This window comes from Chinchilla lanigera, unplaced genomic scaffold (genome assembly GCF_000276665.1).
Source record: "Chinchilla lanigera isolate Chin_1 unplaced genomic scaffold, ChiLan1.0 scaffold00002, whole genome shotgun sequence".
In the NCBI taxonomy this organism is placed as follows: domain Eukaryota; kingdom Metazoa; phylum Chordata; class Mammalia; order Rodentia; family Chinchillidae; genus Chinchilla; species Chinchilla lanigera.
Window position 1 is genome coordinate 17913386 of NW_004955403.1, and position 21526 is coordinate 17934911.

General features: G+C 37.0%; 1 protein-coding gene across 1 annotated transcript in view; it reads left to right on the forward strand.

Annotated features, from left to right (window-relative positions):
• The window catches only part of Ccdc141 (coiled-coil domain containing 141), a 182604-nt gene that overhangs the window by 63267 nt on the left and 97811 nt on the right, over positions 1-21526 (forward strand). Inside the window, exon 6 of the mRNA XM_013512594.1 lies at positions 12907-13023. Coding sequence (XP_013368048.1) covers positions 12907-13023 — 117 coding nt within the window. The remainder of the gene's footprint in view (positions 1-12906; positions 13024-21526) is intronic.

Below are 21526 nucleotides of genomic sequence, written 5' to 3' on the forward strand. Positions count from 1 at the left end.
CATTTCCATTACCCCAACCCCATGCTCAAGTCTGAACAGATTAAGTGGGAGGAATCTTTTGAGAGAAATGACACGGAGAGAGATCTTTTGGTCTGGATACACAGGAAAGAGATTGTTCCACATTTTATATTTCTCTGATACAAATTGGAGAGACAGAGATATACAGCCAGAAGCAAACAGGAGGTGAAGTGAAGCTTTTTCTTATTTCAAGATGCCAAAAATGAGGTCTTACATGCTTAACATTTCTGCTAATAATGATTGAGTATCCGCTGTGTGCCAGGTCTTATTATAAGTGCTGGAGGTACATTAGGAACAAGGCAAAGTCCTTCTCTTCTATGAATTTTGTATATTTCTCAACCTTGGCATTGCTGACCCTTGCTGCTAGGTAATTCCTGGCTGTGGGAGGCTGCAGGTTCCACACCTCTCAGGTGTAGAACAGCATCACTGGCCTCTACCAACTAGCTGCTAGCAGAACATACTTTAGGTATGGCCCCAAAATGTCTCTAGACATTGCCTAGTGTTCCCTGGGAAGCACAGTTAACTTCAGTTGAGAATTGCTGCCATAGTGTGATGACAAAGTTATAAAATAAACAAATGAACACTGATACGTGCTACTAAAAATCAAACAGGACAATGAATTTTGATATGTGTTGCTCTACTATTAATCAGATAAGCTGCTCCCAGGAGTTAGCACAGAGCAGACGTCCAAATGCAGACACCACCAGCCATTTCATTGCCTCCCCTCCAAGTCAGCAGACACTTCCTAAGCTACCTCTGCTTTCTTCACCTTTGCTTGACTATAGAAGCTCCTGACCTGCTTCTGAGAGGCTTCACCTTCCAACTCTTCTTCCTCACAGTTTGGTCTCTATGGTCACCCACTGTACATGCTCATGACTTGACGTACTGTCATCTGCCGTAATCAGTTACAGATGACTGTGACAGAACAGATGGAATGAGCGCACAGGATAAGAACCAACATAAGATTGTTCAGACAACTGTTTGTGAAGTTCTTTGTCCTTCACGTAATAAGCGGGTCTGATATCGCTCACTCTGTTCTCTCTGTTTCTCTCCCCCACTTCCCTCTAATTGAGCTGCCATCATGTTCCCAGAGCTCCTGTTCCCTTACAGAAACTTCCCTGGCTCTTTTTGTTCTTGAGTTCACAAGCCCAAACCTCTGCCTCTAGTGCTTCCGTGAATACACTAAAAACTTCTTTTAGTTTATAATACAGAGAGTATTACTTTTAATCCTCAAGAATGAGAAAGACTGTGTAGTCCATTTTATTTATTTTTAAGATAGCAGTTTTGCCCCCCTGTTCCATGACTGGCAATAACCATCCCCTCAAATCCTCCATAGTGAAAAAGAAAAGGAAAACACACGAACATGCAAGAGATTCCAAATGTAACCTAGTTACATGTTTAAGGAAAATCTAGATATCTTGCCAAGTCTGGAAACCTGAAAAAGTTTTTTAATAAAAATAAAGTAAGCTACTATAGGAAGTTTCTGAGTTGATGGGTTCTCTAACTTAAAAGGACTCATTTTTCTTCTTCTCTTTTTTACAGTAGAGTATTTTTTAAACATTGACTTTATCTTTTAGAACAGTTATAAATGAAATAACAAGTGTCCATCATACAGGACAATACCTATATTGGCTTCCTTGCAATCCCTCTCCCTTGTTAAACCTTGCAGCTTCTCTCTCACCTAGCCCAGAGCCTTTCCCTGGGCTTAGCATTAATGACATCATACATGACTCCTTTACTAACATTCCTCCAACTAAAACCAATTATAACAATAAGAATTAATACTATTGCTAATATGAACTTTCAATAAATAAGATAGTAATTTTCTTACACATACTGTCTAGGCTCTTTAGACACCCATGTTACATTTTCACAACAGCCGTGTGAGCACTGGAATAATTAATAGTTACAACTGTCTTTTTGTGCTTGTGGAGCACAGATCCTGGGGCCGGACTCTTGGCTGCATTTAACTCTTTTCTCCACCACTTAACAATGAACTGAGTAATTATTTAAATTCTCTGAGGTTGTTTCCTCTGACAATGTGTATTACAGTAGTACCTACCTTTAAGTATTATTAGGGTGATCAAATAAATTATATGTCAAGTGCCCAGGATGTCTTTGGCAAGATAACAAAAAAAGAAAAAGAAAGAAAAGAAAAAGAAAAAGAAACGGCTATGTATCAGCGTTTTTCATCTTATCTAAAAGGACAGTGAAGACCCGACACATTACACACTCTCCCTTTCCTACTGCCTCTGCCACATGCTCCAGCAGAGCTTGCTCTTAAATTGAAGGCCAATTTCATTATTTGAGGTCACAGGGCATGATCAAATAAAAGTCACTTTCATAATATTAACAGCCACAGGGGATTTAGCTCAGCGGCACAGCACCTAACTGGCAAGTGCAAGGTCATGAGTTCGATTCCAGGTACCGGAAAAAAGACCAACCCCCCCCCCAAAAAAACAAATATTAACAGCCACAGTTGCTCAATTGGCACTTGATTAATGACTTAAAACTAGCAAAAAAAGACACAATTTTTTTCCTGCTTGTGAGTTAGTAATGATCATTTGTTAGAAATGTGAGGTTGCTGTCCATGCTGGTGATTGCTGATGGCATTTTGGCACACTGTCGCTTTTTAGGCTCTTCTGCAAGCGAGGGTGTGAACACATTTATTACACAAGTGCACACACATTTATTAAAGAAACAAATTAACAAAAGTAAATGGAGTCCACCTCTACATATTGCATTGTAACCTGGCCTGAACTGAACAAATCATCGACATACTCTTGTGTCAAAACATTAGTAATTTTAATGGTTATATACTATTCTGTTATTTGAATAGAGTATAACCCAAATTAAATAATATATTATCGACAGGGAAGTAGAGGTTCTCCGGTTTCTCAATGTTATAAATAGTAATTAATATTTACAGCATTGATAATTATGTGCATAAGAAAGTATTTTTAAATGTAGTAGATATAAACAAACTCCTCTTACCTGAATTTTTAAGTCTCTTTGGACATTCTATTTTATACCTCTATTGCTGATGCAGCAGCACCAGGGACAAACGTGAGTCTTTTAGTACTTTATGTTCTATGGCATGGTGTCCCTGGATGTTCTACCTAATAAGCCTTGAATATTTGGAGCCATACTTCATTGGAAGGCAAAAACTTTTTGTCAGTTCTGTACCTGTTTTAAAGGAGGATAGGCACTGTCAAACTTCATTTTAATAAAACATTAGCTGTCAATCATTTTAACTACTTAAGAAAAAGTGGAAATTAAGGGAGGGAATTAGAACAAAGATTACTGATGAATAATAATGTGGATGTCTGAATATGTGATGCATCAAATCTCATAAGGGCCATTTGAGAAAAATATGTTTAGAGCTTCTAGTTTGTGAGTGCTTATGGCCTAATGCTTTTGAAAAGGCCAGCTAATTTTCTTTTGGAAAGGAAATTAAATGACTAGCATGACAGCAATTTACGACTTATATCAACTGCAGAAAAAATTAAGTGAAAGCCACAGATCTTTCTACTTTAATTGGCATATGATAGTCTGGTACACATAATCACAGGATGTTCTTTCTTTATCATTGTTTTTCAGTTGTAAAAATATGCGCTTGTTTTGCATTGAAAGATGAGCGGCTGCCCTTTCTTTTCAGCTCTAGCAGCATCTTATTTTACAGATAATCTGCTTCGTTAATGAAAATCAGGAGCAGCTTGGAGTATTTTGTGCATAATTAATTATCTTGGCAAGAAGATTTATGAATGTAATTTTTCTCAATTGCTTCAATCAGACATAAGTGAGACAAACAAATATATTAAAACTAAGTTATTCATGCTTTCTTTGTACAAGATAGTGTCAAGGACATCTAGGAGAATTGAGACATGAGAACAGCAAATCTTTTTATCACACAGATTATATTAACATATAAGATATGCATCTTTGGGTGTCGGGGAAGGATAAATAGAATTCACATTTGGAAAATTTTGTGGTTCAAGTACAATGTGCATCATAATTGTACAATATACTCTCTGTGACTAGGCAATTAAAATGATATCTCACTTAAGCACAATTAAAATGATGATTGATATAAGCACAGTCTCAGGGCACTAGTCCTGTGCCTGTAAAACTGTAGATGTGACTACATATATATGTGTGAATGTATTCTTTGATACATGCTGGTGCCCTCTAACTAGGATTTAGAGCTTGAATTGCTGACCACCTTCAATTAGTATGAGATAACGTGTGAAATGTTGAAGGTTTTGTTTTTTAATCCTTCTTTGAATGTGGCTTTCAAACATTGTCTGGTTTAAAACCAAAATAAAGGTTGGATTATCTTTGATACTGAAATCCAATAGTTTGATCCAACAATAGACATAGATAATTGCCCAGCCATTTGTGTAATAAAATCTATCACAGATGGGGCTGGGGATATAGCTCAGTGGCATAAGTGCCTGCCTGGCAAGTGCAAGGTCATGAGTTTGATCCCCGGTACCGCAAAAAAAAAAAAAAAAAAAAAAAAAATCTATCACAGAATTTTCATCTTAGCCCATAGGCTGTCTCTAGAATTCTTTCTGTGGCATGCCAACAGGAAGTAGAAAGTATCTTAATGTAGTTTTGAATGCAGTACACAGCTTTGTGACTTTGAATGCATCGTAATCCTTATTGCCTTCAATGGTACTGCAGATCATAGATAGTAATGAGGGATTCCCTCTAGATAATCAATGGCACAAAATCTTGGCACATTAGCTAGATCCCACAACTACTCTCTAAACTTGCAGGTGTTCTAAGTCTTCTACTCTACGTGTTCTGAGGTACAAGTGGAATAAATCCCACTTCATGGCTCAGTATCCAGCCTAGTTTATTCAAAAGCTTTCTCTGCAAGACAGTTAAAAATCAATTTTACCCTCCCTAAATTTCTTCAACTTTTTTTTTAATTTTAAAAATGAAAGGAGGAAAACATTAACAGGCAGACAACAAAGATCTTCACCTTTTAGCTATTTCTTTAGCTCATTTGTACTTACTATAGTTGAGTACATATTTTTATTTTGTTTTGTTTTTTCTTTTCTTTTTTTTTTTTTTCTGGTACCAAGAATCAAACTGATGACCTTGCACTTGCCAGGCAGGCGCTGTGCCACTGAGCTAAATCCCCAGTCCCTAGTTGAGTACATTTTCATTAAATTTAACTCACCGTGTCTGTAGTTTCCCTTCTTTGTTGAGGTTTTCCTTTTCTATTGTTTTAGTTTCCCCCAGTCAACTCTGTCCAGAAATTTTAAAAAGAAAATTCCAGACAAATTTGTAAGTTTTAAATAACTTTTATTGCAGTATATTATTACTAGAGCTCTATTATTTTCTGACGTTCCGGTCAAACCCAGGGCCTTGAAAGTACTAGACAAGCACTCTACCACAGAGCTACATCCCTAGCCCCAGTTCTATTTTATTATTAGTTATTGTGATTAATCTCTCTCTCAGTACCTAATTTATAAATTAAACTTTATTATAGACATAGGTAGGAAAAAACATGCATAGAGTTTGGTACAACTTGTGGTTTCATGCATACACTAGGGTCTTAGAACATATCCACTGTAGGTAAGGGGTGATGCTATTCTGTTCATTTGAACTGGTAGCTTAACATTTTAACTACCTAAACCAATGAATAAGTTGGTAAGAGAGACTTAGGACCCATACTGTGACTGAATTCTTTCTCAGAAGTGATGTGTGCTCCCTCAGGAAGGCTCAGAGTTGCGGCCAATCTTCATACCGATGGTGTGACAGAATTAGCTGCTGCAGCCTGAGCCATCTGCCAAGCCCTGGGCTGCCTGTGTGTTCCCTTCCACTCCCCTGAGCTTTCTCCCCCACTGGGGTGCTGGAAACATTGGCTTTCCTTTTCTCATCCACACTGCCACCACCCCAAATGAGCCAGGGAGAGGGATTCGTTCTCTCCTTTCCCACTTTTACAGCACCCAAGACAAAGCAAAAGTCCAAATTAATTTTCATACATTTTATAGGGAGACTCATAAGCAAACAAAATAAATGGCACACTTTAAAATGGATTACAACGTCCTTAGTTTCTGACTCTCATTTCTTCTAACAGTCAAGGGTTTCAGCCAAAGCTTGAGTATCAAATTCATCAAGCTGCGTGATTTAGGAACTGCGATGGTGATGTGAAAAATCAAACTTTGGTCCCTCTGCTAGTGCCTGTCTGTCCGTCTCTCTTTACCTCAGATACACAGTGAATACAACTGACTAGATTTCCAATTCTAAGTTACACTGCAAAAGCCATGCCTCAGATATCTTTGGCAAGATAACAAAAAGAAAAAGAAACACAGACAAGACAGTGCAAAGTTCTGTTTCCTATCTTAAAGAACAGGAAAAGAGAAAGCAAAAAGATTTTCTTCCACTGCTTGGGAAATTCCCCTCAATGAGTTGAAGGTAACGCTAGGAATAAAATTTAGACCCAGAGATTTTCATTATATTTCTAATTTTCTTTGGAATTAACTGCTTTCTGCCATTGGGTAGTTGGAATTACCTATCTAAACACAAGTAAGAGTTGACAGCACTGTTGGGGAGGGAAGGCCTTAGTGACATTTTTCTTGAAATATAGATGGGAGGAAAGAAATTATATTAATATAAATTACATAATATTACTACACAAATTATATTAACACAATTATACTAATACAAGTTGGAATATTTCACTACATAAAATTATAATTCTAGACAGGGAGAAAGATCATCTGTGAAGCCATGTATACTGACAAATTTTGCCTCATGACAATGTATTTTAGATTTCCTACTACCCAGAAGTGGAGAACCCTGGGATCTCATAGTTTAGGGAGACAGTGATACCTTCCAGCTGACTTCAGCAATTCAAGGAGGGCTCCCAAATTCTACAGAAGAAAATCATGAATATCATCCTTCTCAAATCTCTGAGACTAATCCCAAATATTAATAGGAAAGTAATTAGATCAGCCCTAAAATATATCAAGAAATAGAAACTTAATCTACATTTTTAGCAGTGTTAAAAAACAGTATTACAACAAGTTGAGTTTTGCAGCTTGTAGGTGCATTTATCTGTGATTCCAGAATCAGGCAGCAGACAAAGATGGCCAGAATGTCCACATGGACAGGCTGTGTTTATACTGATGGGAAAGAAGTGACATGCTGAAAACACAGCTGAGGCCCAGAGAGCTGGAGGGGCTACAGCTCGTATCTGCCTTATTTGGACGTGTTTGAACAGCTGGCCCCTGGTGATCGAATGCAATTCAGCCTCTTGTAAGAGTGGGTCACCGTCTGTTTGTACATCAAATTAGGTTATAACCTGCCAGGTATGGAGAAAACTTGAGGTCACACATAAACTCTATGGAGGTAGCTCTAAGCCAAACAGTTCAGCTTAATAGCAATCATTCTTCATACTCCCCTACTCCCAGTCCTCAGGTACAAATCTCAGCAACATGACTTTTGTGCCTCTTCTAATATACATTATCACCTAATGGAGGAACCGAATAATGGAAATCTAGTAATTGACTGGTTAAATGCAGAACTCAATTGACTGGATAGCCTCATATGAAATATAAAGAACGGGTTGCTCTCCTACTAAAAAAAAGGAAAATCTAAACCTTCTGGGGGCTGGCCATTTAGCTCAGGGGCTGGGGATTTAGCTCAGTGGCACATCACCTGCCTGGCAAGCACAAGGTACTGAGTTCAATTTCCAGTACCAGAAAAAAAAAAAAAAAAAAACAACAAAAAAAAAACAAAAAAGAAAAAAAGAAAAAATAAAAGGGCCAGGGCTATAGCTCAGCAGCATAAGCACCTGCCTGGCAAGCACAAGGTCCTGAGTTTGATTCCCGGTACCAAAAAAAACATTAAACCTTATGGATGCTAAAATTTTTTCTATAATGCTAATATCCCTTCAAAATCAAAGTAGACACTGGGACCTGTGCTCATCAATATACATTGTTGAAAACATTTTAGTAGATGTGTGTCATTTTGGTAATTGGAAGAAATACTGTTTAAAAGTCTCTAGTTAAAAAAAAAAAAACTGATGCCTATTCCTTCCCTTAGCAGGTTTTTTTTTTTTTTTCATCTCTAATAGTCACTGGTTATTTGGCAAGAAGTGTTCTGCATGTGGAAATGAAAATGAAAATAATTTGAAGAGACTAGCATCTTCCCTTAAGTATTTCTGTTACAGTGGCTTGACTAGCTTGTTGCTAGCTGGCCTCCTCCAAAATAGTTTTAAATAATGATCAAAAAACAAGATCACATCTTAGATTGTAGAACAAATTACAGAAAAAAGAAACAGCAGTGGTTCTTGGAAATCAGATGGGTAGCTTCAGGCTGCAGCAGTTTGCCCTCCTGTCAGCCTAACTGTTTATCTGTGACCATCAAAGAGAATTTTCTATTGCTTGCGTTCCCCATGTTTTAGTCCTGTCTTTGGCATGGATTGTTGGGGAACTGCCATGCTCAGGCTGTGCTTACTGTCCCCTCTGCCCATAGCGGGCATCTTATGGAGCCCAACCTGTACTTCCATTGCCCTCTCTAGAGCAGTGTTTCTGTGGCTTCCTGTGATTACACATGGGACCCATGGCCATATTAGAATTAGCTTCCATCACCAGAGTCTTGCATTGGGTTTTTATGACTATTCATAAACATAGAGACATATGAGCCACTTCTTCAAAATTCTTTCCTGCTGTATAGATGGATATGATGAGAAAGGAAAATAAATATACTGGATTAGAAGGTGTGAATTCTGACCATGGCATTACTGCCCCTAGTTCTGGTACATTTTTCTTGTTGGTTTTGTGAGTTTAGGCAAGTTACTTAACCTGTCTGTCTCGCAGTTTCTTCATTTGTTGAAAAGGCAAATGTCTCCATCATAGGAAGGGTGTAAAGATTGGATGAAGTAACACCTTAGGCTGTCCAGAGTGGAACCTGTCACCTCTCTGTGAAGGTCAGGTCAACTTCTCTTACTGTCTTCACTCCTATCTCCCAGTCAGAGTAAGGGTGGAATGGCCAACAAATAAAAACTAGTTCTTCCTTGCCCAAAGTTACGCCTTCAGTAGCACAGTCTTCCTGCTTTCCTACTCAACGCGGTGCACTATTCATTAACTCTCCTGCATCTTCAGTTCCCTGTATGAATAAGAAGTTCATGTCAAATCGAATCAGATAAAGGGAGGAGGGCAGGAAGAGGAGGAATCCCTTTGTCCCAGCTGCTTTCCCTGAATCTGTCTTCCTTGGCTTGGGCAATGAACTCAGCCAACCAATTGCTTTGAAAGGATCATTAGTTCTTTCTTCTCTACCCCACTCTGTGGTCGATAAATGCTTACCAACTGATAGCTCTTTCCACTACTCTCCTGGCTCTGCTATTTTAAGTTGCCCTTAAATAAAACCAAGTTCTTAAATTTATATTAAATGTGTAAGAATATTCTGACATCCTTGAATAACAGAACCATCCAATAAAAATATCATGCAACCAGCATATGTGATTTCAAATATTCTAGCAGTCGTTAAAAAGCAAAATGCCACTTAAAAAGTGAAAAGTAATAAAAGATTGTATTTACCCAAACATCTCCAAAATATTATTTTAACAAGTAATGAACACTACCAGTTTTCATTTTTATTGTTTTGTACAAAGTCTATGGGATCTGACATGTATTTTATACCTACAGCATGTTTCAATTTGGACTCCAAGTACTCAATGGCCATGTGTAATTATTAATTATTATATTGGGAAGTACATGTCTACACAATTTGGTGGAGTTTTTCCAGCACTGTGTTTTAGCTTTTGAAGCAGCTTTATTTTTTTATTGAATATCCTGGTTCTCCTCTGCATCTTTGCCATCTTCCTTTCTCTCTATGTGTTATCACCTTCTCATGGATGACTCATGAAAAGATCTGTCCCGCTTCTACTCTAAAGCAGTTCTGTCTCCTCAGAGCACCAAGAAGCCATGTAAAATTAATAGGATGACCAGGAGCACACCAGTTAGATCAGGCAAAAGGTGGGGACCGAGAAGAAAAAGGAAAAATGTGTTCATTTCCCCTGTAGTCTGCCAACACCCAGAACCAATTTTCCAGAGTATACTTTGAGTGCTTTTTGTCCTTCCTTCCTTTCTGCATCCTCTTAAGCAATGGCTCATGCTCTCATATCTGACAGGGACCATATTATACTGGAATGTCCTGATGCATCATTTACCTCACTAATCACCCAGGCTTTTGGACAGCAGCTGATATAATTTAAAAGTTTATAAAAAGTGCACTTGGAATATCACTGCAGCTGTCTGCAGTGTCTACTTGTGGGATGCAATGACTGATTTACTGAGTACTGGAGCATTGTGGGTGACAAGCTCTTGGTTATTTAGCATGTCTTATTTTAGCCTCAGAAGAACTCTGAGAGCCAATTTTATGTGCATCCCACAGCATGTATGGTAAATCTGGTCTCTGAGGCCGCTTGTGTGTGTGAAATCCTCATGATGAGATGTAGCACCCTCACAATGATCTACTTCCAAGTTTTATGCCAACTTGTTTTATGTTTCTTTCTAGGATTCAGCTGGCAGTAAAAATGTCTAGAGACAGAGAGTTAACACATTTTAATAGGAAGATATGTGGAAAGAGTAGACTGACTATTACCTCAGTTCTTTTCTACATTCTGTTGTAGGAAATAGTATTGCCTTATGGGACTAGTATCCTGTGGGATTGAAATAGTATTGGCCCAGTATAGGAGATGAGGTCAGTCACTGCCATTTAAAAATCAGAACAACTCGCTCCTTCCTGGCTTTCATCACTGCTGGCATGTGTTACATGACAAGTTTTTGACTCACAAAATTTAATGGGATTATCTGAGAGTTCGGGCTTCTCACCTGTTTGGGGAGATTAGCACACACCTGTTGTACCCATGTTTCATCCACTCAGCTTTTATATTAACTGCCCCTATTAAAGCAGTGTTGAGATTTCTAGGCCTTTCCACTTTAAGAATAAATAAACCTTGCTTGTAATGCTTAATAATATGAAATGAACGATCTCTGAAATTTAGCTATATTCACGGTACACTTCACTTTGAGGAAAGTCTCAACTCATTCTTCTGGTTGTCTTTTTATATGGAATTACTGTAATATTTGTAAGAAATTATTTACTTTATAAAAATTAATAAATTAAAGAATACATTTTATAACTCTTGGTAAAATACTCTCTGTGGGTTCTAATATGTTCATATCATCTAGTTCTAACTGAAACACCAGGAAAGCAGACTGACTTCATAAATACAATATTTTAAAGATAGGGACTACTACTAGAGTGTGTATATTACCAAGCATTCTGAAAAAATGAGGTCTATTTCATGTGGATGGTTTAATTATTTTTTTCTTAGCACCGATACTGAATGAAAATTATGGGTAACAAAGATTTGCAACTAGAAGAAAGCTGGGGAAAGCCTCTGGTTGGAAATTCCATGTTGGAGAATGCTAACGATTGGTGCAGAAATTTTGCTTTTGTAGGTATCAGCCGTGTAGTAGTCTGGAGTGTGCTATTTTAGGTGAGCCGCTAACTCTTGACTTCTGTGGTATGTGCATGTGTGGGGCACATTTATTGTGAATTTCAGACCTGGTCTAGCTTTCTTCTTAGCTTCGTGCTTCATGTATGTCTGTATATTATAGGACTTGGAAAAACTTCTAGGGCTATTACAGGCAGGACAACCAAGGTTTGAGAAAGACATGGCATCAGATTTAAAATGCGCCACTATTTCGAATGGGCTGGCAGTATTCATTTTTCAGGTTTCATTCCCCCCGATGACAAAGGTACAAGACTTTAGGGTAGCCATACGTGGTAGCAGGGCACCGTAGAAAGAAAACGGACTTTGGAATCCTGTTTACTTTGTGATAAATCTTGACTCTGCCACTTACTACATGGTCCTGACTATGCTGCTTAACTAACTTCTCCAAAACTCACTTAAATTGTCTTAATGGTGGTTATATTATACTTGTCTCAGAGTACCGAAAAAAATAGAAATGATGCTCAAAATCAACTAGAAAACTGTCCAGAGTACGGTAGTCTCTTAAGAGTCATATAGATGATGTTGCACGAGACTTGAGAGTAAAAAAAAAGACTCAGCTCTCATTATTTAATTGGAATAAAGAAACTACCAGGAAGTTCCAAATATAGGTCCCAAGTTAAGTTACGGCATCAGTTAAAAGTGCATAGTTTCAGGTGCGGGGGTGATGTTCAGAGGGAGAGCATGTGTTAAGTATCTGTGATGCCCTAAGTTTAATCCCTAGTGCACACAAAAAAAGTAGAAATGTATGCCTTCCTTCAAGTTCTTTGATATTTGTCCTTTTAGCAATGCATATGACTTGCACTATAAAGTAAGGCTACATGAATGTGGGCGTCATGCCTCTAGTCATTTATAATGTCAGTGATTTTAATAACTTTTCCATTTACTTTCTGAATACAGGTTTCTAGCAATGGCAGTAAACTACTTTTGAATTGTCTTTTTAATAATAGAAGATATAATCCTACATATGCTGTTTAATATCTTTATGTAGGTCTATGTAACTACACTCAGATTCATACCTGTATCCAAGAAAGAATACATGTTTAAAATGAACACATGATTTATGGGCTGCTTAAGAACCCACTTTAGTTCTTTTCTTGAGATTTTGAATTATTTCCTTCTTGCCATGGAATAAATCATTTTTATACTTTTGGGATTATTTTTTCTCTTAAGCACATAGAGGTTGAAATGATGAAAAAAGCTCATGTTAATTTAATATGAGATTAAATTCATATTATGAGGAATTAAAATAGCTTAAGTTTTGAAAAATTGCAGAATTGGTTGAGTTTTTCCCCACTTATCCTGATCACTTGAATTTTGATTTTTCTTTGTTGCTTCTTACCTAGGTCACTTGTTGGTTTCAGAAAACGGTAAGAGATTTGCAGGAGCAAAGTCTAGGTTCATCACTTTCCGACAATGAAGAACTAATTTGTAAACACGAGAAACTGATAATAAAAGCAAAGGTAAGAGGCACTGTCTACATTAAAAATAATTTAAAAATGCATCAATTTCTCTTGCATATGCTTATATGAGTAATTTAGAGGAAAATGAAAAAAATAAACAAAAACTATCTTTAAATAACCCACCATTTAGAGAAAGACTGTCATCACCCTGCTCGTTGCTGAGGCTCAGAAAATAATAATAAACAAACCCATGGCTTTCCCAACCATGAGTATATTTTTTGATGAGTTACTATGCACCAGCCACTATACTTAGTAAGTATATTAGATGCATTATTTAAATTATCACAGAATTCTTAAGAGGTTTTTTTTTTTTTTTTTTTTTTTGGTGTGTTTTGTTTTATGGAGTAAACCAAATAAAACAGAGGCTTGGAAATGCAATGGAGCAGTGGCGATTTAGGCTAATCCAACGCCCAAATTCTTAAATGTTGTGCTTCACTCACTTTCCATAAAAATCACTTTATCTGCGCTGAGATCTCATCACATTTTCACTTTTATGATTTCCAGGTATAGTTTGATCACTATTCCCACTTACACACCCTGAGCTTCTTAACTTGCTTAAGATTTCTCCATTTTGCAAGAATCAGTGGCCACCAGCCAGGCATCTCTTGTCGGTGTAGTGCAAAAAAAAGGAAGCAAGAGGAACACAGCAGCTGAGCCGCAGTTGCTCCCTCTCCACTGTGTCTTGTTAGTTGGAAATAAGGCTCAGCTGTACATATGGGATCTATAAATACTTTCCAAGGCTCTTTACAGGTGCTTCCTATCGATCTGCAAGAAATAAAAGCCCATCATAGTCGACTGAGTGGGAACAGTGAATTCTAAAATCATTATCTAGATCTGGAGAACTCTCTATTAGTAATATCTTGGGTAGTTGGTGATTGTAGATAAAACCATGTCATGACGCTCTGGAAAACAATGGGCCAACACAGCTAGACAGTGGTTGAAAATGGGAAGATGGAAGTGATGGCTAGGGAGGAGGCAGTAGTTTGCATTTATTTAGACTTAAATCTTCTCATAGGGATCGTGATCCTTTTTTGTTTTATTTTGTGAACATTGGAGTGTACTATAGATGTTCAAACTGTTTGCTTTGAGTATTTGATTGATAAAAGTTATAAGACTCTTAACCTGGTAAGGACTGCTCATTTTTTAAGTTTTTAAAAAAATTTCAAATTATTTTATTACTTTGGAAAGTGAATTTTTTCATTGATGTTTGTGTCAATATTCCATTGTGTGGGTGTACAATAGATTATTTATTTATTCTTGAAGATATCTTAGTTGCTTCCATATTTGGGCAATTTTAAATAAGACATAAATATTATGCACAAGTTTTTGTGTGTACATAGATTTTCAGTTAATTGAGTAAAAACTAAGAAGTGTAATTGCTGGATCATATGACGAATATGTTTAGTTTTGTTAAAATTTCAAACTGTCTTCCAAAGTGGCTGGACTGTTTTACATTTCTACCTGCATTCTAACATGTTATGTAGTGGTATGTTATTGTCGTATATTATTTTCCTAGACATTATCTTTGTTAATGTATCTTTTAAGGCCTTGGCTTATTTTTTAATGAATCTGTTTGTTTTCTTATTGAGTAGAAATAATTTTTAAATATTTTTTTAGGAAAATCAAAGTTAATCGTTCAATTGAAAGTTGCTCAATATCAATGTTTGCAAATCACCTGTCGGTCGTTCTACATACAAACCTAGAGACACACACCATTAGAATTATGTTTTCTTCTCATCTAAAAGTTTATCATAAACATATTTCTTTTGGTTTAATACATTTTTGCTGGAAAAGACTCCATTATATGATGGAGGATTGTAGGATTAGACATTATACCATACCTTCTTTATAAGCTTTATGAATAGCCAAATAAATATTATTTTAAAATGTACCAATTCTTGATTAACTCCTTTTTGTTCCAGATAAGTCCTTTAGGGTTTGAACTACTCAGAATCTCATATAAAAGCTGAATATTGCCCCATGCACTCAAGTAGTTTTCCAGTTGAACTTTATTCAAAAACTGAGGCAGAGAATCTTATTTCCCTATAGCATTATTGAGCATGAATTTATTTTTAAAAATAAGTATTAGTTTTATTGTCAGTTTCTGTTTATTTCTTCCTGTGAAACATTCTTTTCAATGTAAGATTTTCTTTCCAAATTATTGGTTGACCTATGAATCCCCTATCTCAATATCATCTTTAGAAATTAGCAAACTATCAAACAACTATTTACATTGGATCAACCAAATAGAGAAAAATATTGAAGCATACTTGTTGTAAAGGGTTTTCAAGACATTTGCCATTAACCTGGGACATTAGATAATCCAGTGGCAAGATATAAGTTATACAAGGCAGCAGTGCCCCTGAATCCCATGGGCGGCGACAGCCCCATGGGTGAAGTGCAGATGAGGGAGTAGCCCTGTTCTAGGGTGACCCAGGTCTGCTTTCCTGAAGGGTGAGGTTTGAGCACATGGACAGGGTATGAGCAGTTGGTTAGGCAAGGCTTTTGCATAATAAGGAAGAATAAGGCAAACAGCTGGCAGACTGGTTTGCCCAAGGCAAGAGTGAAAAATCCTAGTGATGATTCACATAGAAAGACTGAGAGTTGTCTCACACAAATAGTGTACCCACAGCCACTCCACTGGAAGGAATGAAAAGAACGCACGGTCATTACAGGAATCCTGAGGTGGTGAGAGCTGAGCCTAGAAGTCTTCAAAACTATCCTCCAGTAGGACGGGGAGTATTAAAAAAGGGGCTGGGAACAAAGAGGTAGACAGGAGAGGGGATAAGAAGGGTGTACAATCAAAGTGTACTACATATTTGCAAGTGTCACAATGAAACCCACTGTTTTGTGCAATTAATATGGGCTAATAATTATAATAAAAATTTAGCTTTCAGATTCCACACTTATTTTATTTAAAGCAACATGAGTACAATAAATACTTTCAGAGCTAACCTCAAGAAGCAGGGCTGGGCTGGCAAAAATAGCAACCTGTCTTTAAAGTAGTGGCACCATCTTTTTTTTTCCCCAGTACTGGGAATCGAACTCACGACCTTGTGCTTGCCAGGCAGGCACTGTGCCGCTGAACTAAATCCCCAGCCCCTTAGAGGCACCATCTTACTCATTTTGAGATCCCCAGTACCTAGGACAGTGCCTGGAATAAAAAAAGTATTTGACTTATGTCTGTTTATTAAGTATTTTTTCTCTGTGAGGAAGTAAGAAACATTCTTTTATTTTCTTTGTGATTCTCTGGTGACTTTAGATAATCACTTTGCCTTCTTTTATCTATCCATTATCTTTTAAAAAAATTTTGCCTGCCAGTGGAGTTACACAAACTGTTTAATTCATCGTAAGTCTCAGGCTTGAACTCCCTGTTAGTTCATTTTATTATTTTCCTCTTCATTCTCTACTCTTTATATTCCCTGTCTCATAGACACCCACTCTAATGGGCTCAGTATATCCTTAGATATAGTCTATTCCAGTTTCTAAAGCACATACAGCTATGCTTTCAATTTGCATAAATGGTATTAAGTCATAGATTTCACTGTGTTTCTTCCCACAACTCTATTGGCATGTAGTTTGAATACTTTTGTGTTCGCCATCATAGTAATTTCCACTTGCAGCGTAACTCTGAAAAGTCCTATTACATAGGTATTGTTTTCTGCTTCTAGCTATCATAATTCTTAAATGCCTCCTTCATGTCTGTCTCCCTTCCTGGCCCTCATCTTCCGCTTTATTCTTTTTCTTACTGTGCTTCTGCTGTTTAGCTCTCTTGCCAAGTTCCTCTCTTTCAGCTGTTACAGTTTTCATGCCCATTCCCTGACATAGATTTTTCTTCACACTTTTCCCCTGATTTGGCTATCTCCTATGTTTCTTTATGTCTTAAGGTATATAGATATTATAGCTTTGGATCTATCCAGTACATTAATTCTGCTCACCCTCATTTAGGAATTTCTACATGTTATTTATGCTTATCAGAAGTTGCTGTCATTTTTCTCCTGAGACTGAACTGTTCCCTTGGAATATTACCAACTTGAGCTGGTAAGGTATAGGGTATATGAAAGCCAGTGCTTTAACTGGTCCCTTTTAGGTGAGTTGAGGGGAGGACTCGAGAGCAGAGAGCTTCTGTTGGCACAGATGGGACTTGAGCAGTCTTAGCCTCCCCTTCCCCATGTATTAATATATAAACCAATATTTGCTTGCTACAGTATCTCCTTTGAGAAAACATTAGTGCTCCTGCACACAAGAAATCATGTTCACGGACCTGCCCTCAGGAAAAATCTGTACTTCTATAGCTTCATTCCTTGCTTCACTCAGGCCCATGTGGGAGGGACATGGAGGAGTAGTATTTGGCCCAGTGCTTCTCAACTCTGGCTACACACAGGAGTCACCTGAGGAATTCTGACAAATTATCAACATCAGGATCTCATTCTTAGAGACTTTCTGTCCTCCACAAAAATGTGTACCTTTAGAGGACCTCTGGACCCTAGTTTGTTGCAAGACTTACTTCCCTAGATTGTATTCTACCCAGCTCATGTGGGGGAGACTTGGACCAGGCACCATAAGAAGGTCAAGTTGCTTATCACTTTTACCATGCAAGTGTATTAGGTCGCCACCCCAAAAGATTCCATTGTTCTCCTGTAGTTGTTTTTCTCCTCTTGCTTGTACTGGAATAAGATGACAGTTTTTTTTATCATACAAAGGTACTAAGTCATCCTCACTTTGGCAGCACATATAATAAAAAAGATATAAAGTCAAGTAATGACTAGGCAAGCGGGAAGAGAATACACCATACCGGGAAATTTCTTTCCATTATCTGTGCTGTTCATGACATTATCACGGACAGTCTTCTCCGGTGAAAGTTCTGTGATCTACACATCTGACTCTCACTTTGTTGGCCTTTATAGAAAGGATGAGTTGTACAATCTGTGTGGTCCAGTGAAAAATAAAAAATATGAAGACAATTTCTTTAAACACTATTGAGAATTTCAATGCAGTCACCAGCAGAGCATTAAATCAAGCATTCAGTGTTTTTTTTTTTTTTCAACACAAGGCCCTGTGTGATTATACAGGTCAGCTGACCACAAAGTTAATTTCACTTACAGCGTTAGGTGTGCTGGAGAGACTTGGTGGCCTTTGATCCTTAGATATTGTTCTTAGTCATTTTTATTAACCTTTGTTTTTCTTAAAACACACACACACATACACACATGAAAGCACTATTATGATAGAGTGCTCATAATTCTATATTTTATTTCTATGTCTTCTCATACTCCAGTGTAGAATATATTCTGGAAGTTGGCTATAATCTATAATGGGCTGCATCTACATGAAAATGTCACTCATTGTTATAACTTTGGGTACACTTGACCTTTCCAAGCCTCACTTACCTCACTTCAAAGGAGGAAGCTTGAAACTTCACGTGGACGTATTTGTGAAAGCACTCACTTTTTAGCTGAGGCCCTCCTAATGCTGTTCATTTTACCATGTATCAGGGAAACTTTCAAATAGTTTTCATATGTGGTTTTTCAATAATCTTTTTTCTTCTTGGAGAAGGAATCCTAATTTATATGTCCTTAAACAGGAGGCAGCATACTGCACATTGAACTTTTGCTTGGGTACTGGTATGTAGAGAGGAATGGGAATGTTTCTTGCCAAGAAGGAAGGTTTTGGAGATTCGTTAGTGAAACTCACTGAAGTAAGCTGATATACAGGGAAAGCAGTTATTTCTGTTACCCACAGCAACCTTGAACAGCGGGGAGTTGGTCTTTACAGCTTGTTAGTCTATTCAGTAAGCTCTTTCTAAATAAACTTCAGAAAACCTCTACCATTTTTTTCTGGAATACATTCAAAACCAGAAGTAAAAATCTTTTATAGGTCTTAATAAACTTGTTACCTTATTCAGCATGTTTTAATAATTGAACTAAAGATTTTTTAAGCCACCTTTGACAATGGGTTATTGTTTTAAACTATGCTGAATATAAAGAATATTTTCCTTTTACATATTTAACAGATAAAGAATTAACAGCCATAGAAAAGTATGATATTTTAGGTTTGGGTCTACCCAGTATGTTAATTCTTCTTCCCCTGATTTAGGAATTTCTGCATGTTACGCTTATCAGAAGTTGCTATTATTTTTCTCCTGAAACTGAACTGTTCCCTTGAGATATTACCAACCTAAGCTGGTAAGGTATAGGGTATATGAAAGCCAGTGCTTTAACTGGTCCCTTTTAGGTGAGTTGAGGGGAGTTAAGGACTTCAATTAACTTGAAGTCCTTCAATTTGGTTAAGGACCTTAATTTGGTTAAGGACTTCAATTCAGTACTCTTAAATTGCATCCTAAATAAACTCAATATTCCAAGGTTTAAATTTCATCTTTGGAGCTTAGACTTAGTTGTAGGATGTATTAAAATAATACATAAACAAGTACTTGCTTGGTACAGTCTCTCGTTTGAGAAAGCATTAGCATTTCTTCTGTACAGGAGAAATCATGTTCACGGAGCTGCCTTCAGGAACAAATCTGTACTTCTACAGCTTCAATCTTGCTTCCCTCAGGCCCACTGTGGGCGGAGGAGTATTTGGCCCAGTGCTTTTCAACCCTGGCTACACACTGGAGTCAACTGAGGAATTCTGACAAATTATCAACATCAGCATCTCATTCGTAGAGACTCCCTGTAGCATTAAGATACATGAGGCTTAAAAAGAAAAGAATCACCAACAACCTTAAAACTGACAAAAAAGAAATCCGGATTTTCTGTTCCTTCTAGAAAACTGGAAGGTCTGGCATTATCAGGCTCACCTTTCCACACAGACATAGTAATTCTTTTTTTATTTTAAAGAGAATATTAACATACACACAGTCATAAACAAAACAGCACAAAAGCAATAAAAGCAATGCAGAATTTCAGACAAGGTGATAGGAAATTAACAATGATTGTTGTATTACATATTGTTATCTTCAAATTGGTTACTCAGTTAAACAAATATAGGTATGTAAGATTGATCAAACAATTAAGCATTGAACGGTCCTTTCCAAAAAGCAATAGAAATGAGTAGTACAGTTATCTTAGCTGTCTTGTGTATACATATGTACATATTTTTCCCTTCTTTCTTTTTTCCCTGGACATCGCAATTCTTGTCTAGAGCCCAGTAATACCTGTTTCCTCCAGAAATAGCCTGTGTGCTCTGGCACACAGTCTCTCTACTTTCACATCCCTATCTCTCTTCCTACCCATATTATATGCCTGGCTGTTGTAAGCATTTGAGCTTGAGATTTGATGAGGAATGGAATACATTCTTCTGAGGTAGTGGCTTAAACGAGTTTGCACTTTAGATTACCTTGGAAACTATGTGGATGATAGTAGTGATAGCGGGTGAGACTGAAGAGAAGAAAATCACTTTGGAAAATGTTACAGATAGAATGGGAGTGAGTTTAGGGGTAGGGTGTGTTCTCTTTTGAGATGAAGGTTATTAATCTCCATTTTCGAGGCTTACAGGAAACTGATAGCCTGGTTTTTCTAGATACAGCTTTCAGACTGTAGCAGCTGCTGAGAGTTGTTAGGAATATAGAATTTCAGATTTCCCCTTTAAACCTAGAGAGCCAGAATCGATGTATTAACAATTTCCTCAAGAAGATTTGTATTTGCACTAAAATGTAAGAGGATCTTAGGGTTTTTCCCCAGGGACTTCGTGTATATCCATGTTCTTAGTTTTAATAGGTGATTATATATTGTTTGTAAAGTCCGTTATTAAAAATAATCTTTAAAGTTCTGAGGGAAAAGAAAACTAAAACTGGTGTACAGAAACACCATCTTCAATGTTTAAAACAGCAATATTCACATTCCTTAGATTCAAGATTAAAACCATCTTCTGTGATTCATCATCTAATCTGATTTTCCAAGTCATTGAAAATATTTTCCAGTTTTTGCTGAGTAGTTTTATAAATTGGATTTGTGATCTTGGCCCCAACCTCCTTCAAATAACATTATTTAAGGATCTTTTTAAAAATACCATTGCTTAAATCTCATGAAAACTTCATTCAAAAGCCAAAGTCAAGTTTAAAGTTCCAACATGTTTATAAATATGGGAAAAGGAAGTAAACTTGCAGAGTTTCCATATTTGAATAATTTAAATGGATAATTATCATCAATAGAGCTAGTAAAAGCAATTTTTTAAAGTATATTTATTGTTTTATATTTCTGATTACATAGTACACTCTCATTTGGAAAAATCTGAAATATATAAAACTAAGTAAAGGAAAATTAAAACCACATTGTGTGTGGGTGTATATGATGGGAAGGAAAAATAAAACTGAATATTCTAAATTGTGTTTACATATGTGTGCACTATGTAGGTATATACCAATTGTATATAAATCCTTGTTTTGTTGTTTACTATGTGATTTTTTCCCTTAGTATTATATCATAGGGCCAAGGATATAGCTCAGTGGCAGAATGCTTGCCTGGAAAGTGCAAGATCCTGAGTTTGATTCTCAGTACCAAAA